The sequence below is a fragment of the Trichoderma harzianum genome (genome assembly GCF_003025095.1).
Source record: "Trichoderma harzianum CBS 226.95 unplaced genomic scaffold M431scaffold_2, whole genome shotgun sequence".
Lineage (NCBI taxonomy): Eukaryota > Fungi > Ascomycota > Sordariomycetes > Hypocreales > Hypocreaceae > Trichoderma > Trichoderma harzianum.
In genome coordinates, this window is record NW_020209250.1 from 1,189,348 (window position 1) to 1,208,123 (window position 18,776).

General features: G+C 49.9%; 8 protein-coding genes across 8 annotated transcripts; 7 read left to right on the forward strand and 1 right to left on the reverse strand.

The window, feature by feature from the left end:
* Positions 1–1,499: 1,499 nt before the first annotated feature.
* On the forward strand, positions 1,500–3,131 carry M431DRAFT_490500 (glycosyltransferase family 90 protein; the record flags this gene model as incomplete). The annotated part of the gene is made up of 1 exon (XM_024916806.1): positions 1,500–3,131. One exon carries the CDS (start codon positions 1,500–1,502, stop codon positions 3,129–3,131), a length of 1,632 nt encoding a protein of 543 aa, XP_024778548.1.
* A 576-nt stretch (positions 3,132–3,707) lies between these two features.
* M431DRAFT_76444 (hypothetical protein) lies at positions 3,708–6,636 on the forward strand (the record flags this gene model as incomplete). The annotated part of the gene is made up of 2 exons (XM_024922465.1): positions 3,708–5,049; positions 5,120–6,636. 2 exons carry the CDS (start codon positions 3,708–3,710, stop codon positions 6,634–6,636), a joined length of 2,859 nt encoding a protein of 952 aa, XP_024778549.1.
* Positions 6,637–7,156: 520 nt separating this feature from the next.
* M431DRAFT_106433 (hypothetical protein) lies at positions 7,157–8,103 on the reverse strand. Its single transcript, XM_024911614.1, has 4 exons — positions 8,005–8,103; positions 7,826–7,951; positions 7,702–7,769; positions 7,157–7,643 (listed from the first exon to the last, which is right to left on the reverse strand). Exons 1-4 carry the CDS (start codon positions 8,029–8,031, stop codon positions 7,451–7,453), a joined length of 414 nt encoding a protein of 137 aa, XP_024778550.1. The 5' UTR covers positions 8,032–8,103; the 3' UTR covers positions 7,157–7,450.
* A 182-nt stretch (positions 8,104–8,285) lies between these two features.
* M431DRAFT_106434 (hypothetical protein) lies at positions 8,286–9,221 on the forward strand. Its single transcript, XM_024911615.1, has 4 exons — positions 8,286–8,429; positions 8,489–8,520; positions 8,599–8,680; positions 8,740–9,221. Exons 1-4 carry the CDS (start codon positions 8,334–8,336, stop codon positions 8,764–8,766), a joined length of 237 nt encoding a protein of 78 aa, XP_024778551.1. The 5' UTR covers positions 8,286–8,333; the 3' UTR covers positions 8,767–9,221.
* A 221-nt stretch (positions 9,222–9,442) lies between these two features.
* On the forward strand, positions 9,443–11,907 carry M431DRAFT_503835 (hypothetical protein). The gene is made up of 5 exons (XM_024918363.1): positions 9,443–10,091; positions 10,169–10,196; positions 10,269–10,773; positions 10,829–11,241; positions 11,312–11,907. Exons 1-5 carry the CDS (start codon positions 9,919–9,921, stop codon positions 11,534–11,536), a joined length of 1,344 nt encoding a protein of 447 aa, XP_024778552.1. The 5' UTR covers positions 9,443–9,918; the 3' UTR covers positions 11,537–11,907.
* Positions 11,908–12,121: 214 nt separating this feature from the next.
* On the forward strand, positions 12,122–15,514 carry M431DRAFT_503836 (hypothetical protein). Its single transcript, XM_024918364.1, has one exon. It carries the CDS (start codon positions 12,421–12,423, stop codon positions 15,379–15,381), a length of 2,961 nt encoding a protein of 986 aa, XP_024778553.1. The 5' UTR covers positions 12,122–12,420; the 3' UTR covers positions 15,382–15,514.
* A 783-nt stretch (positions 15,515–16,297) lies between these two features.
* On the forward strand, positions 16,298–17,713 carry M431DRAFT_490506 (hypothetical protein; the record flags this gene model as incomplete). Its single annotated transcript, XM_024916807.1, has 4 exons — positions 16,298–16,508; positions 16,564–16,678; positions 16,740–16,864; positions 16,929–17,713. The coding sequence occupies 4 exons, from the start codon at positions 16,298–16,300 to the stop codon at positions 17,711–17,713; spliced, it is 1,236 nt and encodes a 411-aa protein (XP_024778554.1).
* A 163-nt stretch (positions 17,714–17,876) lies between these two features.
* Positions 17,877–18,538, forward strand: M431DRAFT_289143 (hypothetical protein). Its single transcript, XM_024914081.1, has one exon. It carries the CDS (start codon positions 17,930–17,932, stop codon positions 18,212–18,214), a length of 285 nt encoding a protein of 94 aa, XP_024778555.1. The 5' UTR covers positions 17,877–17,929; the 3' UTR covers positions 18,215–18,538.
* Positions 18,539–18,776: the final 238 nt, after the last annotated feature.

An 18,776-nucleotide genomic window follows, 5' to 3' on the forward strand; every position in this document is an offset into this window, starting at 1 on the left:
TGATGCGACTAGCTATGGGTCGGAGCGTCTTATTTTTCTCGCATCAACTCGCAAACAATTGCCTACGGAGTAGGGTGGATTTGGGGGTTTTACTTACACTTATAACCATTGGTTTGCTGCTCTTTATCCTCCAAAAAGCGGCTCGGGAATATATTCGACTTCCGTAAGAATCGCGACCAAGGGGCGGCAGAATTTATCCTGGCACTGCCACGGCACGAATTGGCAGCTAATCTATTCTGGGACAATGCTCGGAAATATGTACTAATGATTTGTCGTCAATCCGTAATCAGAAATACGCGGATTCTAATTTGAGAACTGTGTAGAAACGGCTCTGTTGAGGATGGGAAAAGTTGAAGTCAAGGTGAAAAGTTGCCAGAAGAACGACTTTTCACCCTCTCTAATTCTGTTTATGTGCTAAAAGTTATAGTGGCAAAGCATCATTTTACTTAAAATCTCTTCCCGGAACAGTTCTCCGAAACTAGACATGAGCTAACAAACGCTATCTTTGACAAGCGGCTGCTCTCAACTTGTCGAAGGATTGACTTGTCAGAATAAGAATGATTAAAGTTACCGAGTATGGAGTAGACTGAAACTCTCTCAAGCTCACGCAGAGCTCAGCTAAACCCATTTCCTGAACCAAGGGGTGATTGGCTCTTTAAATAGTTGGAGAGAGGCTTTCTAACTGGTAATTGTCACGGAAAGTTGGGATCGGAGCCGAAGTTCCGCAAGAGAAGTGCATCTGACGCCAAACTGCTTCTGATCTAACATGTCAGAGTACGCGTGTTCACTTTAATTTTCACCTAGAGACCGACATTTGTCTTCATCCTTGTCGATAACAGTAAGCTAGTGTTTGTGTAACTGCATATTCTTCGCCATCTTCCATGGGAAGCGTACCCAGATGGGCCATAAATTACTCGATATGGATTCTTGACTACTGATGTTGACAATCTGACCCCGTTTCATGCAAATACTACAAAGATAGATGCATAATTTAACATTATCACACCCTGGCAAAAGCATTCCGCCGCCAGTTTACTCCGAAGCTTGCCTCGCCAAGCCTCCTTCAAGCATCCACAACACCCATCCAACAAATTCGTATTGACGGACTAATTCCACACTTGCCATCATCTCTATCCTTATAGCCGCGTAAGCCAATTACAGTCAATGTACCCCCTGGCTCAGTTAGACATGTAGAACTTGAAACTTGGGTACCTCTTCTCCTTAGTAGGCTGTATTCTGCTTTTGTTCCTCCTCTGGCTACTCGCCAACTGTGACGGTTTGGGTCGTTCCCCTTTCCAATCCTTTCTATGTTCGATGTTCGAAAGCGGCTGGGTTTATACCCAAAGGCTGCTGTAAAAGTTTTAATTCTTTTGTTTGTGGTTGCTTTTTTGTTTACAACCTATAGACTATGGCCCGACTTAGAACCTCGACGCCCTTTGGTCATCTTGGGGAATCAGGGGTCGTTTGCTTCCTGGATAGAGCATCCCATCTTGAAGCTTATGGTCGAAGCCAAAGCCCATCATGAGGATTTAATGGAAAAGCGCAGTGACAATATTACAAGCGCTGCTGCTAGGTATCGAGAGCGAAGAGGGAGACACCCGCCGCCAGGCTTTGACAAATGGGTCGCAGGCGCGCTCGAAAACAACGCAATCATTGTCGAAGACTTCTTCGATCGCATCTATACCGACTTGGCCCCCTTTTGGTCCCTTGACACAGAGACAATCGCCAAGCGAGCCAGTTCTTGGTTCCACGTTGTCAAAGTGCGAAATGGAACGGCCGAAGGTGTAGGAGACGTCGAAGGGAGAGTGATTTGGCTGCAGCTCTGGACGGAACTGGTCAGCGAGTTTGCTGAACACTTGCCTGACGTCGACATGCCTATAAACTACATGGACGAATCTCGAATCCTCGTCCCTTTCGATGAAATCACAAAACTTCGACAAAAAGAACAAGAGAGCAGGAAAATCACTCCTACCAAAGAAGTTACCAATCAGTTCAAGGGTTTGAAGCGTATTGATGATGCCAAATTGGAACCGTACGATCCTAAATGGCATTCCTTTGACGATGCTTCATACTGGGACTTGTTCGTCAAGACGTGCGGTCCAGATACACCTGCTTACGGCGTCCAAAGTGTAACGGATTTCACTGCCCCCGCCAGCATTCCTAATGAATGGAACCCGTCATACTCTTACAAAGGCTTCGTGCGAAACTGGACAGCAGCCATGGACCCTTGCATACAGCCACACTTGCGCCAGTTACATGGTACTTTTGTCAAGCCCGTCAGCCTGTCCTCCACGGAGGAGCTGATTCCGTTGTTTGGCGGCTCGAAGCTTATGGCGAATAATGAGATCCTCATCCCGGGAGCAATGTACCTGGTCAACGACGAGTTCTACGCCGGAGGTGAAGACCACGGGGTCTCTTGGAAACACAAAAAAGACGGCATTGTCTGGCGAGGAGAGGCTTCCGGCGGCCGTGCTGGCGAAGATATGTGGCAACACTTCCACCGTCACAGGCTCATCCAAATGCTCAACGGCACAACTGTCAGCGAGATGGAGCACCGCAACGAACGAGCCCCGACATTCGAAATGCCGTCGCGACGGCTCTATAACAGCGAGCATCTGTCTCAGGGACAAGTTGGAGCCTGGCTCAACGAGAATGCGAACGCCGGCTTCGTCAAGCTCTGCCCTCCCGACGCATGCGCATTTCTCGAGCCGTACTATCACGAGGTGGAGCGCGTCCCAATGAAAGAACAATACGGCTACAAGTTTCTCCCCGATGTCGACGGCAATTCCTTTAGCGCTCGATATCGCGGCTTTCTGCGATCAACCAGCATGCCGCTTAAGGCGACGGTATACGCCGAGTGGCACGACGACCGACTCATTCCCTGGATGCACTTTGCGCCCTTCGACAACACCTTTCAGGACCTGTATTCGGTCCTCAACTTTTTCGCCGACGGTCCGAGGGGCAGAGGCGACGAAGCTGCTCGATTCATTGCGGAAACCGGCCAGGCCTGGGCAGAGAAGGTTCTCAGACGAGAAGATATGGCGTTGTATGTTTGGCGGTTGTTGCTTGAGTGGGCTCGCATCTGCGATGGAAACAGGGAAAAGCTTGGGTTTGTGGGTGACTTGGTTTAAATCTTTGTAGCGCGTTTTGAGGTATTGACATTTGTATTATTTACTACTTAGGGTAATTGAGGGAATTGTGATATCATGGACGTAATATTAGAGAGAGGCGTTTATTAGATAGTTTGCACGTTTTTAGCATTGATGTCAATTCAGCACGCAGAGATGATTTACTTGGGTACATGCATTTTTCACCTCCCCAACGGCCTCTCTCCTTCTCTGCCTCTATCTCTCTCTCTTTTCTTTTTACTGCTAAGCGAGGAACTATTTGCAAAACTTTAGTTCTTTCTTCCAGAGCTCATCGTCTCTTTCCTTGTACTCGAAAGCGTCGACCAAAGCATTAAAAAATGGCAGTTACTACGGCCTCTGTTTGTTTTGAGCCTCAGCAAGTCACATCCCCCCAGTTACAGCTTTCTCCTACTCATGACCAAAGGCGAGCCTCCGTTCTGATCGTTATTATCTCTCTACCTTGATACCAGCAACCGAAATTCCTTTTGATTTCTCATTTTCAGGCTCTTAGTCAACACTTATTTAAAGGACTAGAGGGTTTGCCATTCGCTCTCTTCGGCAGCCTATAATTTGCACGGAATGTCAATCCTCTTTTGCTGCGGCTTCCGTCGTCCAGGCAGACAACCTGCAGGAGACGCTGACTTGGTTGAATCATCAGAGGAGCACCGTATGCGGTGGGGGCTCCCTGATATCCAACGTTGCTTCGATCAATCGCGTGAGTTCGTGGAAATGCCGATTCGATCTCGGGATGCGTCGATGCTACCGGCTGAGCTGCCCTCTGAAGACCCAACGGAGCTGGGACAGCTGGTGGTGGACGATTCCGATGGCGATGGAGAAGAAGAAAATCCTTTGACAAAGACAAGCAGTGCCTTGAATGTCGTTCGAACAAAGTTGATACGTCACATCTCTCATGAGAACGAGCCAAACCGCCGGTCTCGAGCGTCTGCGGGCCACAGCCAAGAAGAGGTTGCTCGAAGGGCCGAGCTCAGGCGATTTCGGCATCAGAGGATCCAAGAAGAGCTCAAGAACGAAGAAAGCAAAGCCGAGTCAAGCAACATGTCTCACCGCAGCACTCGCTATCTTTCCCCCCTTATTGACGCTGGACAACCGAGAGTTGGTCCCAGAGATGCCTTGGAGTTTACAGTTGCAGACGCGCATCTGAATACAACACAACCGCCTCCGACACAAGATGCGCAATCTACCGAAACTCACCATAAAGAAGCATGCGACTCCTCGCAAAATCAAGGCGGGGTGTTGAAACCTCCTGTTGCACTAGCATTACCTGGCGTGGAGAGCTGGGATCAAGCTCACCCTTTACGGCCACCCAGTACACACAGCTCTACATCTCAAAAGTTGACAGGATGCTCGGTCAATGTGCCTCGTCTGGGACGCTTTTTGGGTGCGGATAACGAGTTCGATATTCGCCATGGTGCTCATGCTTGGGAGGAGCAGTCTGCTCTTGGCATCTGGCTTGCTGCCCAGGGTCTGCAATCACGAAGCAGCTCCGTCTGCCCCGGAGGAAGCGAGACGAATGATAGGAATCTTGGGAATCAAGTTCCTTTACCCCAGGAAGATTTTGGCGGGATCGATAGTACCGTAGAGGCTCTATTTCCGACTCGTTGCCGAGTCACTGATGTGGAAGAGCTTCACGATCGAAAGAATTCGTTCGAGAGCGTATCATTCGAATCAAGCTTGTCCAATAACCGTGTGCAAAGCGAGGCTAATGCTACCTTGCTTGGCCGGAATCTGCTCTTGAAGCCTGATACCTTGGATATTGCCATATCGAGACCCGTTGATCCCAGCTCTTCCGACTATCCTTCGGTTCTTCCCAGCTTCCAGCCCAGCCCAGATCGGTCTCAATCCAATTTACATCATCTTAGTGCAGAGGATTTAGAAAGCCTTGAGCTTTCTCCTTTTAGCTGTGAGTGCATTCTCTACCTTGTTGCATTTCTCCGTCGTGTGCTGTACATTATTAATGAAGGTTGTTATAGGGAGAGGCAACTTCTCTGTCATTAGAAGCAACCATGCATCCGAAGGAATGAGCTCATATGCCACAGCGGAAGAGAAGATCCTGTTCTCCGATAATGATGCTAGCACTACTCAGATCAATTGTCCTACAGCACAGGCCTCTGTTGATGGGCCATCTTTGGTCTACTCTGGTGCTGCGAGGATTCGGCAACGAGACGTCAAGATGCAGACGATTGGGACAAGGCTTGGTGACGCTCTATCCCGTAAGAAGCCATCCCTGAACTTCGGCAGCCGCTTCAAGGAAGAGTTTCATCCAGGTTCTATTGGATCGGGCCGCCGATCATTCATGGCAAAAATGAATCTTTCCGTCCCAAGGAGATCTAAATTCAGCTCCAACAGCTTTGGTACGGCGCAAAGTAGACACTATTCAACTGAAAGAAGCTCATTGGCTCTGGGACGCGAGGAATCGAATGTTTTGCGACTGGAGCCTCCTACTGGTGGATCTTCACCCTTTAATAAACAAGAAGCTTCTTTCTCGCCGATTGACTTGAGCCCGACCACACTTGCTCGCGTACATGACTACCAGAACTCATTCGTATCACGACAGTCAGGAGGTTTTGACACCTCTAGACTCACACCACACTCAGAGCTCTTATTGGACGAAGCTCAAAGTCCTTCACGTCGGATTCTCCAGCAATGGACGACCAATCTCCAAGGCACATTTTCGCCCAACTCTACCCCAAAACCCGGCCAACCATCCAAGGCCGCTAAACGACTGACCAAGATACCCCCTCTACAGCCACGCACCCTCCAAGCTTGTGAAGAAAGAATGAGGAACGCCAATCTTCATCAACAACAGATAGATGGAGACAGGAATTTGGCCGATAATGGTTCCCTTTCGGAGCCAACATCACGCTTTCGAGCTGGCAAGTTCGGAAAGGCTGTGAAGTCTGGGTTGAAAAAGCTTTTGCCTTCCCACGACAATGAGAACCAAGCTCAGTTTTTTCGAATTCCAGAAAACCAGCGAGGGCATGATGAAAACGAAAAGCGCTTAGGATACAAGACCGTGAGAACGGATACACCAACTATCACAAATGAGCACCAAAACTTTGTACCAAAAGGGGCGGCTAAATATGGCACCACATTTTCAAAGCAGTACTTGCCTGCTGAATTAGCCTCTTGCCACCGGCCATCTGTGGTGAAGCTTGAAAATGCCATTGATCTTGAATATTCGAAAGAAGTTGATGGAGTTACTATGGAACCGGAAGCGCAGAAGCCAGTTGACGAGTCCAGCCAGAGTCACCACGGGAGAGATGAATTGATGAGTGACGTCCCTGTGCGGCCATGGAGAAGGCTGACATCTGAGGAAGAGAAATATCGCAACCATGAAGGGACTGATTCAACATCGGTCTCCAGCGAGATACGGGCTCTTCGACGTTGGAAATCAGCATTGGATGTACCGACAAACAGGAAGCCGTCTTTAACCTGTTCTGGCCAATCCATGGCACAATCTCTTAGCTTGGGCAATCTTAGAGCTTAGCAGGAAACGGGCAGCACGGATACAAATTTTACACGGGGAAGTCAGGTTCAGAGCGTGATTGCGGTTTCTGTTACCTTGATTTGAAGTATATTAGCAAGAATACTATGAAGAGATGGATATGCGCTATCAGATTGATTGGCATGAGACTCTTCCTGAACTGCATGCAGCAGATGAAAAAAGAAAATGGCCCAGAATATGTTAAAGACCGCTTGTATAATATCACTAGCTAGCCTCGGTCAACTATTGAGAACATACCATAGACCGTCATATATCGCACTCTACCACAATAAAGTACTTTGCGATGCTTAATCCTCCCAACGGATCCCCAGATGACATCAATAGGCTCAACAGTCTTGCCGTTCATCAACTAGATGCTTTGTGTATTGTAATGTCATTGACGGAGAGGCTTATAAGGCCCATGGCTTATGTGACAGGTGTTCAGGCGGTTGAATGATGGGAAAAATATAGAGGCACACGTAAACGATTGCTCTGGCATTCATTTTTTTTTTTTTTTTTTGGAGGAGAAACCACGATATCCGCGCCATGCAATAACATTTGGTTGTAGAAGACCTCTAAGTGAATAATACTCGTCACTTATGATGTATGAGTTGAAGATTATCCTTGCACTGCTCCACTGATTACTCTAGTATAACTTTGATTCGTATTATTTTGGCATAATGGGATAATTTTGCGTTCCCCTTCGAGTTGCGGACCAGCATATAACATATACAACAGCAGCCGCCGCGTTGTCGTGCGCACGTTAGAGCAGTCTCGGGGGTGAAAGGAGTTTGTTGGGTCGATATCACATTTCTCGTCACGTCTCCAGGTTGATTTGCTTGCCGAATCTCGCATAAAGCTCAACCTTGAGCTGTGACATCTCGTCTTCGATGGTGCCAAGCTTTTCTTCCAGCTTTTCGGTCTCTTCGTCTATTCTCGTTGTGGCGGTGCTAAGCATCTCTTGTGCCTGTTCGAGAGGGAGGTGGAAAAAGGCGTCGCCGATTTTGTATCTATGAAGGCCACAGGTAAGCCAAGCTCTGCATTCACGCCGTCATTACCAAAACGCACTGTATCTTTTCATCCTCGTCTGCAAGCTCGAGTTCGGTGGAGATGTCATCCAGCTCTTCTTTTTCCTTCTGCAGCGCAATTGTCAGCCAAGTCCCCGTGTGTTGCATGGCGTCGTGTTCCATACGCTCTTGAGCTGCAGCTCCTCCTTCAAGGCGAGCTCTCGCTGGTGTAGCCGACTGAACCTGTTGATCTTGTCCTGGTCTTCTCGTCGAACCTCGACCTCGTCTGCGGCTTCGTCTTCCTTGGAGAGCTAAACAGAGCTGTAAGTCGTGGCGCATTGCATAGAGGAATCATTTGACATACCATACGGCGCTGCATTATTGAAGCCATGGTTGCAATGATGTCGAGACCGACCTCGACTCTCTCTGATAAGTCTGATTGCCTTATACAGGTCAAAGCAACGATTATCTGGTACGAAACTGGCCCTGAGGAAATGGTGGGGTATGAAACTATGGTGGGGACACTGTGTGTATTCTACAGTGCTTGCATCATATCTGTACCGTATGTCCAATTGGAAAGTAAGTGCCGGAACACCAGTCACTAACGGATTTGGGAGACGCGCTGTTGAGACAACAAGCATGACAGCTGCATCTGCATAGCGAGGCGCCAGAAAGCGACACCAGACGTCCACCATGGTGGCGGGCAAAAAGCCTTACCCCAAGGCTACCTTGAAGAAGATTGTCAAGGCGCATGCGGGCATGAGCATTAGAAAAAACACCGACATCACGGTATGGTCCTGGGTGACGCGTTTCCCCATCAGTAGATGCGGCACTAACAACATCACTAGATCTATCTCAACTACGTTTTGTTTATGAACAGGTGTGTCTCTATTTCGGACAGTTGGCAGCTACAGAGCGAGCCTTTAATTGAGGTTCGGATGTTGACAATGTCACACAGATTAGTCAAAGAGGCCGCCATTCATGCAAAACAGTCGGGAGAACGTGGATTAACTGCTCGGAGCGTGAGAAAGGCAACTCGAGTATGCTTCCCGGAATCCACGACTAAAGGCTACACTGCACAGACTAACACGACGAATAGGATGCTTTGGCTAAGTTTAAAGGCTGACCTTGGATTCCTATGAAAAGAAACAAGGGCATGGCTGCTTTGCCATTGAGATGCTTTGTGGCTGGAGCTTGGCTTCTATATGTTACAATGGCTGCAGATGCCGATGTCTCATGAGAAAGCTTAGGTGGGCCATGGTAAGCCTCAAGGACCCAGCCCCTTTTGCCAAAACTCGGGTCCGTAATGAAATGGCGTGCTCTCTATCTTGAGGATACCGGCTGTTGAGAGACGCACCCCTACCATGAGGCTCTAATCAATGCACATGGAATACGACTTTGATGAAGAATTGTGACGGAAAACTGCTAGTAAAACATTGTACATTTCTCAAATAGAGGCTGGAAGTAGCAGAGATAAGACGTCTTTAGTGATAGAACAAATGGAAAGACAAATGAACCCAAGGCAGTGACAGTTCAGGAGTCGGGCCCAACTACACTCAGGCTACATGCACGTATGGGGTCACTGGTGCGGAATTGGTGCCTCATCATATCCCGCTGTGTTTACTTGGTTGACCCGACAATTGGAGAGCACGTGAGGATGCATTGAGCGAGAGAACGTCAATAAACAGGCTCCGTTTGCTGCCTATTCCTGTGCGACAATGGGCAATTGAGCTTTGCCAGTAGGCATTGGCAGTATTTAGCAGCGCTGGCACCGCTGGACCGCCTGTTTGTATCAAGTGAGGCTTGAATTGCAGCCTGAGCCCTTCTGTTTGATTCTAGAAGAGCAACGTCCCGCACTGCCAATTCGGGGGGACAGACACAGTGACAGCTGCCGGCTGCACAGGGGGGTGCCTCTAGGCTCTAAAAGCTTCACTACGCCTTCAGCCTGGCTACGCCTTGGTACCTTAAAAGTCCAGTGCTAAAAAAACGACAACCCGACACAAACAAAACCTCCTCCACACCTCATTACTTCCCCCCTCAAGAATCCTCCATCTCCAAACTCTGCACAGTTACTTGACATTGTTTCCGTGCCGCCCAATTCTATCCCCTAAGACCTGAACGCTGCGTTTTGAACCCCGCGTTCGCATCGTGTTACTACCGTCCACCAGCCTTGCGCGCACCAACGTTTAGTGGACAAGCACACACGACACCAACCCACGATTGTCGTATTGACGTTGCGAGCACCTTTTTGCCATCGTCTTTACGCCCTCTCTTCAGCATGGCTGCTCCAGCTCCCCAAGCCGCCGTCTCCAAGTCGGCCAAAAAGAAGGCCGCCAAGGTTCAAGCCCGTACCGAGTCCCCGGCTCCCAGCACCGAGTCTGCCCCCACCGACAAGGTAGCTGAGGCTCAGGACGATGCTTTCGAAAGCCCTTACATCAAGGAGCTGCAAAAGTAAGACATTGCGGGCCACTCGCGAGCTTGCACTCCCCCCCAATACCATGAATGCGGCTGCTGACAAGATGGCACAGGAACATTCGCAACACGGCCAAGAAGCTGGTAGGTCCCCACTCTGCGTCATACCCTGGCCACAGTTGAGCATCATGGAACTGACCTTTCGTTTTTGTGTAGACCAACGCCTCCAAGACCGATTCGCTTCTCGCCCAGCACCCCGGCAAATCTCTCGATGAACTCGTCGCCGAAAAGATCCTCAATACCGACCAAAAGACCCAGATTCAGAAGAAGCCTGCTCTCCAGGCTGCCCTGGCCCAGTATGAGGAGCAGCTTGCTCAATACCAGAAAATCCACGAGCAGTACCAGACACGAACGGCGGCCGAAAAGGCAGAATGGGCCAAGTCTCTCGAGAAGACCAAGGAGGAGGCGATCAGTGAAGCCAAGGCTGATTCTGAGAGCTCTCTCAAGTCCAAGCTTCTTGTTCTGTCACAATTCTTGCGTCTGGCAGCCTACCGCCGCGAGGAATCTCAGGAGCCGGACTCGGATGAGAGCCAAGCCATTGAGGGCGTGCTGCTTGCCATTTACTCTGGCGATGATAATGCCGTCTCAGCCATGCAGAAGCTGATTGAGGGATCTGACGACCAAATCTTTAGCGTCCCTGGAGAGCAGCTCCAAACAACTTGTATGTGGAACGACAAAAGATGGGCGTTACTGGAATCTGCTGCTAACTACAATAGATGCCTCCGTCAAGACACTGGCAGAAAACTACAACGCCCCAGCCTATACCGAGGCTGCAGCTGAAGAACAGCCAGCAGCCGAGATTGTGTCCGACCCGACCATTGCAAACGAGGCCGCAACTGAGATTGCAGCCGGAGACGGCATCCTGGCCAACGGTCATGGACATGTGGAACCCGAGCCTGCTTCCAACGGTCTTGCTAATGCCAACGTTGCGGATGAGGCTGCCAATGCAGTTGCTGAGAGCCACTGGGATACCAGCAACCACGACATCTCCCTTTCCCAGGAGTGGGTTCATGTAGGAGCCATCCCTGCCGAGACAACTGAGCTTGAGCCTGAGCCTAGCGTGGAGGCCGCTACCCCTGATGCTAAGAAGCAATCTTGGGCTGACGACCACCCTGATCCCGTCGCTGAGGTACGTGTTTTGCATCATTCTGACTCCTCTTGCCTGTTCAAGCGAATTTAACTGACGCATTTCACTCTAGGCTCCATCTGCACCAGCCGATGCCAACGATGGATTCCACCAGGTCCAGCGCAACCGGGGACGACAGGACCGTGAGGGCAGTGGAGGACGTGGACGCGGTCGTGGTGAATGGCGCGGCCGAGGTGGCTTCCGAGGAGATGGCCGTGGACGTGGCCGAGGACGCGGTGATCGAGGTGGTGACCGTGGCGGAGTCCCTTTCCGGGGACCTCGCCGCAACGAGTCGTAGAGCTCCGGCTCACGGTTCGTGGGTAAGTTCTGATCTCTTGCTTCTCTGCACACCCGTTGGAGGTGATTTGTACATTACGACATGATGGCGTTACCTGGTTTCTCCGGCCGTGTTGGCGGAGCTGAGTTAAGGCGACTTTTAGGCATTGCATTGGAACTTGTCAAAAAGGCAGGTCTCGGGTTCTTTTTGGCGGAAGGGGATGGTTGGGGCGGCTTCTTTCAATAAGCACCTTTGTAAATCCCTCATGGCTCTTAGGAAGTGCAGCATCTTTGAAGCAGGCTACTGGTATTCATAGGTAGTAGAAAACTATATAACAAAAAGTTTGCCCACGAAACATTGTTGCAACTCTACTTGTCTACATGCTTTCTTCCCCGGGTTTTCTTTGTTATTATTAGCACAAGTGCCCAATTAATTGAACGTGTTTTTCTGACAGGACCCCTCCATTTGAGTGCCGACACTTACCGTGATCGGGCGCGTTAGTACAAAATAGGCAGTACCTTATTATTCTACGCCACCTGGCCTTATCCGCTATCAGCCTCACAGATGTTCGACCGGCCTAACTGAGCAGCCTCTCAGCTGCCGTCATTGAAACTTGTCCTCTTCTCACGGCCAAGTCTTTGAAACCCGCTAGGGTGTCAGTTGAGGCCACATCTGCGGTCCGAAGCATTCTTTTCTAAGCTGGAAAGCTCTTTGTTATAAAACCCGACTGGATTTCCGCTCCTTGACTCTCCTGCAGTCCCGAGGGCTTGTATCTCTGCTGGGCCTGGACGGCTGCTTCGCTATCCAGGTTTCGCTGTTTCGGACAGCGTCTTCTTTCAAGAGCCAGCGAATTACACTTACACACAACCACAAACATGAAATCACAACGCCGTTCACCGTTACTGATGCTCCTAGGAGCCATCTTCTTTTTCTCCAGCAATGTCCTGGCTGCCGCAGCCGTTCTCGGAGTCGATCTGGGCACCGAGTACATCAAGGCTGCGCTGGTAAAGCCTGGCATCCCGCTTGAGATTGTGCTTACAAAAGACTCTCGACGAAAAGAAACCTCCGCCGTTGCTTTCAAGCCTTCAAAAGGCGCCGTAGCTGAGGGCCAATATCCCGAGCGCAACTATGGCGCTGACGCAATGGCCATTGCCGCACGATTCCCCGGCGAAGTATACCCGAATCTGAAGCCCCTCCTCGGACTCCCAGTGGGAGATGCGATTGTCCAAGAATATGCGGCCAGACATCCTGCGTTGAAGCTCCAGGCGCACGCCACAAGAGGGACCGCTGCGTTCAAGACGGAGACTTTGACTGCTGAGGAGGAGGCTTGGATGGTGGAGGAGCTGTTGGCCATGGAGCTTCAAAGCATCCAGAAGAACGCAGAGGTTACTGCTGGTGGCGACTCTTCGATCCGCTCAATCGTTCTCACCGTACCGCCGTTCTATACCATTGAAGAGAAGCGAGCCCTGCAAATGGCAGCGGAACTGGCTGGCTTCAAGGTTCTTAGTCTGGTTAGCGAAGGTCTGGCCGTGGGCCTCAACTACGCCACCAGCCGCCAATTCCCCAATATCAACGAAGGCGCCAAACCGGAATATCATCTGGTCTTTGACATGGGAGCGGGATCGACTACCGCCACTGTTATGAGATTTCAGAGCCGTACCGTCAAGGATGTTGGCAAGTTCAACAAGACGGTGCAAGAGATCCAGGTTCTTGGCAGTGGCTGGGACAGGACCCTTGGTGGAGATTCTCTCAACTCATTGATTGTTGATGACATGATTTCTCAGTTTGTGGAATCCAAGGGCGCTCAGAAAATCTCGGCAACCGCTGAGCAAGTTCACTCTCATGGCCGCGCCGTTGCAAAGCTGAGCAAGGAAGCTGAGCGCCTTCGTCATGTTTTGAGCGCCAACCAGAACACCCAGGCCAGCTTTGAGGGGCTGTACGAGGATGTCGACTTCAAATACAAGATTTCTCGACCTGACTTTGAGGCTATGGCGGAGGGCCATGTGGAGCGAGTTGCCGCTGCCATTAAGGAGGCTCTGAAAGCAGCTAACCTCGAAATTGGCGATCTCACATCTGTCATCCTTCATGGTGGTGCAACTCGTACTCCATTTGTACAAAAGGCCCTTGAGAAGGCCCTTGGCTCTGGAGACAAAATTCGATCAAACGTAAACTCTGATGAGGCTGCCGTATTCGGTGCGGCTTTCCGGGCTGCCGAGCTCAGCCCAAGCTTCCGCGTGAAGGAGATTAGGATTTCAGAGGGTGCCATGTACCCAGCCGGCATTACCTGGAAAGCAGCCAATGGCAAAGTACAACGCCAGAGACTCTGGACAGCCCCTTCGCCCCTCGGTGGCCCGGCCAAGGAGATCACCTTCACTGAGCAAGAGGACTTTACTGGTTCATTTTATCAGCAAGTCGACACTGAGGACAAAATTGTCAAGACTTTCTCGACCAACAACCTAACTGCAACCGTCGCGGCTCTCAAAGAGAGATATCCTACGTGCGCCGACACTGGCGTTCACTTCAAGGTTGCAGTCAAGCTTCGTACTGAGAACGGCGAAGTCGAGATCGTCAAGGCTGTAGTCGAATGTGAGGCTGAAGTGACTGAGAAAGAGGGCTTCGTTGACGGCGTTAAGAATCTTTTTGGTTTCGGTAAGAAGGACCAGAAGCCCCTTGGCGAAGGAGACAAGGACAATGCCGATGCATCAGAAGATGCCGAAGCCAAGGCTGAAGAGGCCAGCTCTGATGCCAAGTCGGCTTCTACCAGCAGCACCAAATCCGGAGAGGCAGCTCAGTCCACAGATGCCGCAAAGGAGGAAGTCAAGAAGAAGCAGATTGTTTCCATTCCTGTTGACATTACACTGGAGAAGGCCGGAATCCCACAGCTGACCAAGGCTGAGTGGACCAAGGCTAAGGATCGATTGAAGGCATTCGCAACCTCTGACAAGGCTAGAGTGCAGCGTGAAGAGGCCCTGAACCAGCTTGAAGCATACACATACAGGGTCCGCGATCTTGTCGACAACGAAGCCTTCATCTCGGCATCTACTGAGGAGGAGCGACAGACACTGGCCGAAAAGGCTAGCGAAGCCAGTGATTGGCTCTACGAGGAGGGAGATGCGGCCACGAAAGCCGACTTTGTTGCCAAGCTTAAGGTTCTCCAAGACCTTGTGGGACCAATTCAGAGTCGCCTAGATGAGGCTGAACGGCGACCTGGGCTGATTACCGAACTGAGAAACATTCTCAACACTACAGATGTATTCATCAACACTGTGCGTGCGCAGATCTCTGCATACGACGAGTGGAAAGCCACAGCCTCCGCCAAAGAGGCCGAATCTGCGACCTCTAGTACTGCTGCTGAAAAACCAAGCACCGGCTTTGAGGACCTAGAGGATGATGATGAAAGTTCCAAGGACGCAGAAGAGAAGCCCGCCAAAGAAGAGGTGGTGCCTCCGCTACACAACTCTGAGGAAATAGACGGCCTCGAGGTTCTCTACAAGGAGACACTGGATTGGCTTAACAAGCTCGAAGTTGAGCAGACGGACATTCCTCTCACCCAGGATCCTGTCCTCAAGGTTAGCGAACTGGTTGCCAAACGTGATGCGCTCGACAAGGCCAGCTTGGACCTCGCACTGAAGAGCTACAACCAATACCAGAAGAACAAGCCCAAGAAGCCCACTAAGAGTAAGAAGGCGAAGAAGGACAAGACAAAGAGTGGCGAAAAGGCCACCCCCACCTTTGAGTTTCCTGAGGGAAGCGTGCCTCTCTCTGGCGAGGAGCTAGAAGAGTTGGTCAAGCAGTACATGAAGGAGGAGGAGGATGCCCGCAGAAACGCGGAAGACACAGCGAAGCCGGAGCATGACGAGCTCTAGGCGGAAGGCGTTTTTGATACACTGGGATTGAAGTAAATACTTGGGTCGTATGATATAAAAAAAAGTCACAGTACCTATATAGATGCGGTATTCTGGATTTTGAATGATATAAATGCATGACAAGGACGTTTTCTTCAGACTCATGTGACGGTTACCTTTCTATCACCATTCGTATGGAGGGAAGTCAGCTGCTAGGAGTGCTAAGTATCCAGGCAAGATTCCGATGTTCTATACCGATGCTCGCTGTAGTGTAACCATAGGGCCATCCACTCCACTCATGTTCCTCTATACGTGATTGCAAATCATTATTTGGACGGATAGGCATAAGTTGAAGATTGTGCACACATAACTTTTCATGTTACTCGGGGAGATCAGACTACATGTACCAACCCGCCCCCTGAAGAGCTAAACTCAGCAAATACCCGACGTGTTTCGTCTGATTCGGTCTTCCTGGTATATATTTGAGACTTGGTATATATTTGGAGCTGCCATTGAGGGTCCATAGCCATTATGTTAAATAGGAATGCCTAGTAGGAACCGACGTTTAAAGAAACATCATCTATTAAGGATAAGGACTGCCCAGGCGGTGATAATGATAAGATAATAGCAGTGCAAGTGTTCGCTTGGTGCGGCAGATGGCAGCCGGGCAACGGCAGGCGGCAGTGAATCACACCCGATAGGAACCTTCCCCCGTTGCGAGACTACCCTCTACAAGTTTCATCCTGAGCCAGTTGTACAACATTGTGAGATTTGCTTCTTTTCTACCGCTTTCCTCCCCTTTAACTCCTTTGATTCTCCTTGAAATCTGGCGACGAACGGCGTCACCAAGCCAACATATCGCATATCAGATCCAGTTTCGTCCATCCGAATTTCCCTTCCTTCTTCGAAGCAAACAATTCGAAACAGAGGGGGAATCATGTGGCACTGCATCCTCTTCCTCTTTCTCGTTCCTCTGTGGACATTGGCCGCGGTTGTTGCCTCTCCACACGCCAATGGATTCTCTCTCGCCGTGAACCCCAAAGGAAATGCCTCTCGGGATTTTGTACGTGATTGGGCTGCTGCCCGGCACAAATGGGGCAAGGGGGTGCCCAGAGAGATTGCGTCGGCGTTTTCTCTGAGTGACAGTCGTGAGTCTTTCTCTGATTTGACTGTTTTCATGAGATGAGAGCTAACTTTGTCCAGTTGGCATTGTCGATGTCGAACCCATGGGAAGCGACGATATCTACGTAGCCGATGTGCAGATTGGAAGTCCCCCACAGACATTGAAACTGGCCCTAGATACTGGATCTTCAGACTTGTAAGTTACGACCTCGTGTTACAGCTGGCCAGTTTCCCAAATGCTGATCTATATCTTCAAGATGGATCCAATCAACCGATACCACATATCGTGTCAACGAAAAGGGCCCATGGGCTCCTCGATATCACCCAAATGACTCCACGACAGCCCATCTCATCCAAGATGCCAGATGGTCGGTGCAATATTGTAAGTTTAAACTGAAGAGCCGCCTTGTGGTGCAAGAATTCTCCCTTACTGACCCATCCCATAGTGGACGGCACCGCAGCTGATGGCATTGTCTATCATGACACGGTCTCGTTAGGCGACTTCAAAGTTGTAAATGCAACTGTTCAGTCTGCGAAAATGGTCACCAGCCGTTTTGAGGAAGAAATCGAGTTGAGCGGCATCTTGGGCTTAGCCAAGAGACTACCAAACAACATTGAACCGCCGGCACCGTCTTTCCTCAGCTTGTTGCGGCAACAACTCCGACATCAAGTTTTTGGTGTTGACTTGAATAGGAACGCCTCAGGAGTCTTTACTTTTGGCTACATCAATGAAAGCCGGGCCTCAGATGAAATCGTATGGGTCGACACTGACCCTGACAGCCCCCATTGGGACGTCGAGTTCAATCTCACCACTTGGGGGGAGATGACCACGCCATGGTACTCGCAGAAGTTTACGGCTACGATAGATACTGGCACTACCTTGATGTTCTTGCCCGATAATTTGGCTAGCGGATACTGGTTCACGATCCCAGGCATGAAGGTCGACGAAAGGCTGTCGAATGCCTTCACGTTCCCCTGTGAAGTCGCCAAAGATTTGCCCAATCTCATGCTCAAGATACCTGGCAGCAGCCGTACCCTCACCATTCCAGGCCCATATCTCAACTACGGTCCTGTTGAGATTGATCCATCCTATTGCTGGGGAGGTATGCAGAGCGCCGAAGATCTGTCCGTGACTGTCTTGGGAGACATTATGCTCAAGGCTCTGTACCTGGCATTTGATCTTGAAAGAGGGCGAGTAGGATTTGCCAACAAGCATCTGCATGATGTCTAGTGACGGATTCGATATCGTGGCTCCTCACAAAGCTAGGTTTGAGATTTCTTGATTTCCTATGAAAATTGGAATGAGCCTACTCTTAGTATCATGTTCTCTCAGTATCATGTTAATTTATAAGAAATGCAGACTTCTTTGATACGAAGGGTTTTTGAAGTTCTCATAGGGCTAGATGTATAGCAAAGACCTGAGATTTGCGAAAATGTATCAAGTTTAATGACTTGCATAGCCATGACTCAAGCTGCTTATGGTGTGAAGCCGTGCGCACAATATGGAGAGGATTCCTTGTCGAGTATTTATAGCTTTCTGTATTGCATTCATCCTAAAAGTGGTATATACAAATGCACTCCCCAGCCCGTCATCATTGGGAGAGGCCAACGAATGGTTTCCTCCTGTGCCGTGGACCCCATCCATCTAGCCATCCCCATCCAATTGCCCCCTAGTAGCCCATTTCGTTTCAAAAAGAAACATGTTTTGCATGTGTGCATTAATGTGGTATAATGTATGTGGTATGTATAGTTTGGTGAGCACGCGCGCGAAACGGACTCGACCAAGGCGTATGTCGAACACGCCTCTTTTCGTATTATAAGGAAATAATGGGGGAGTAAAAGCAAAGCGGCAAAAAAACAACGACGGGAAAAAACAAAGATGCAGCTTCCATTCTGGAAGAACAGTGGTTTGTGGTGGAACCTGTAAAAACGCCGGAGGGAAACGTGTCGTTGAAACGAATGTATGCCGGAGGAAAAGAGTTTCTCTGGGTCCGATTCAGGTTGTGAGATGCGTGAGGTTTGGAGTTTTTTTATTGTTTTGTTTTTGTTTTGTTTGTTTACCTGAGCTGAACGAGAGCGGTGTGGGGAGAATAAAAGACAAGAAAAGCGGTTTGCACAATTGATGGCGTCTTTGATTGTAAGTCGTATCAAGTCCAGGCTCCTTGGGGTCGTTTCCGCGTTGTCGAGAACCTGGGAGAGAAACCGTATGCGAGGGTTTGGCGTGGAAAGGGCCCAACCGGAGGAGACCGACCATTGTCGTAAGACGACGCATCATAGGGAAAAGAGTGCAGACT

Coding starts and splice junctions, on each gene's coding strand:
- M431DRAFT_106433 (XM_024911614.1), bottom strand. CDS start 8,031: ATGGCTTCAATAATGCAGCGCCGTATG. Junction 7,770..7,825: donor AGGAGCTGCAGCTCAAGAGC/GTATGGAACACG, acceptor ATTGCGCTGCAG/AAGGAAAAAGAAGAGCTGGA. Junction 7,644..7,701: donor GACGAGGATGAAAAGATACA/GTGCGTTTTGGT, acceptor TGGCCTTCATAG/ATACAAAATCGGCGACGCCT.
- M431DRAFT_106434 (XM_024911615.1), top strand. CDS start 8,334: ATGGTGGCGGGCAAAAAGCCTTACCCCAAGGCTACCTTGAAGAAGATT. Junction 8,430..8,488: donor GAAAAAACACCGACATCACG/GTATGGTCCTGG, acceptor CAACATCACTAG/ATCTATCTCAACTACGTTTT. Junction 8,681..8,739: donor GCGTGAGAAAGGCAACTCGA/GTATGCTTCCCG, acceptor CACGACGAATAG/GATGCTTTGGCTAAGTTTAA.
- M431DRAFT_503835 (XM_024918363.1), top strand. CDS start 9,919: ATGGCTGCTCCAGCTCCCCAAGCCGCCGTCTCCAAGTCGGCCAAAAAG. Junction 10,197..10,268: donor GCAACACGGCCAAGAAGCTG/GTAGGTCCCCAC, acceptor GTTTTTGTGTAG/ACCAACGCCTCCAAGACCGA. Junction 11,242..11,311: donor ACCCTGATCCCGTCGCTGAG/GTACGTGTTTTG, acceptor ATTTCACTCTAG/GCTCCATCTGCACCAGCCGA.
- M431DRAFT_503836 (XM_024918364.1), top strand. CDS start 12,421: ATGCTCCTAGGAGCCATCTTCTTTTTCTCCAGCAATGTCCTGGCTGCC.
- M431DRAFT_289143 (XM_024914081.1), top strand. CDS start 17,930: ATGACTTGCATAGCCATGACTCAAGCTGCTTATGGTGTGAAGCCGTGC.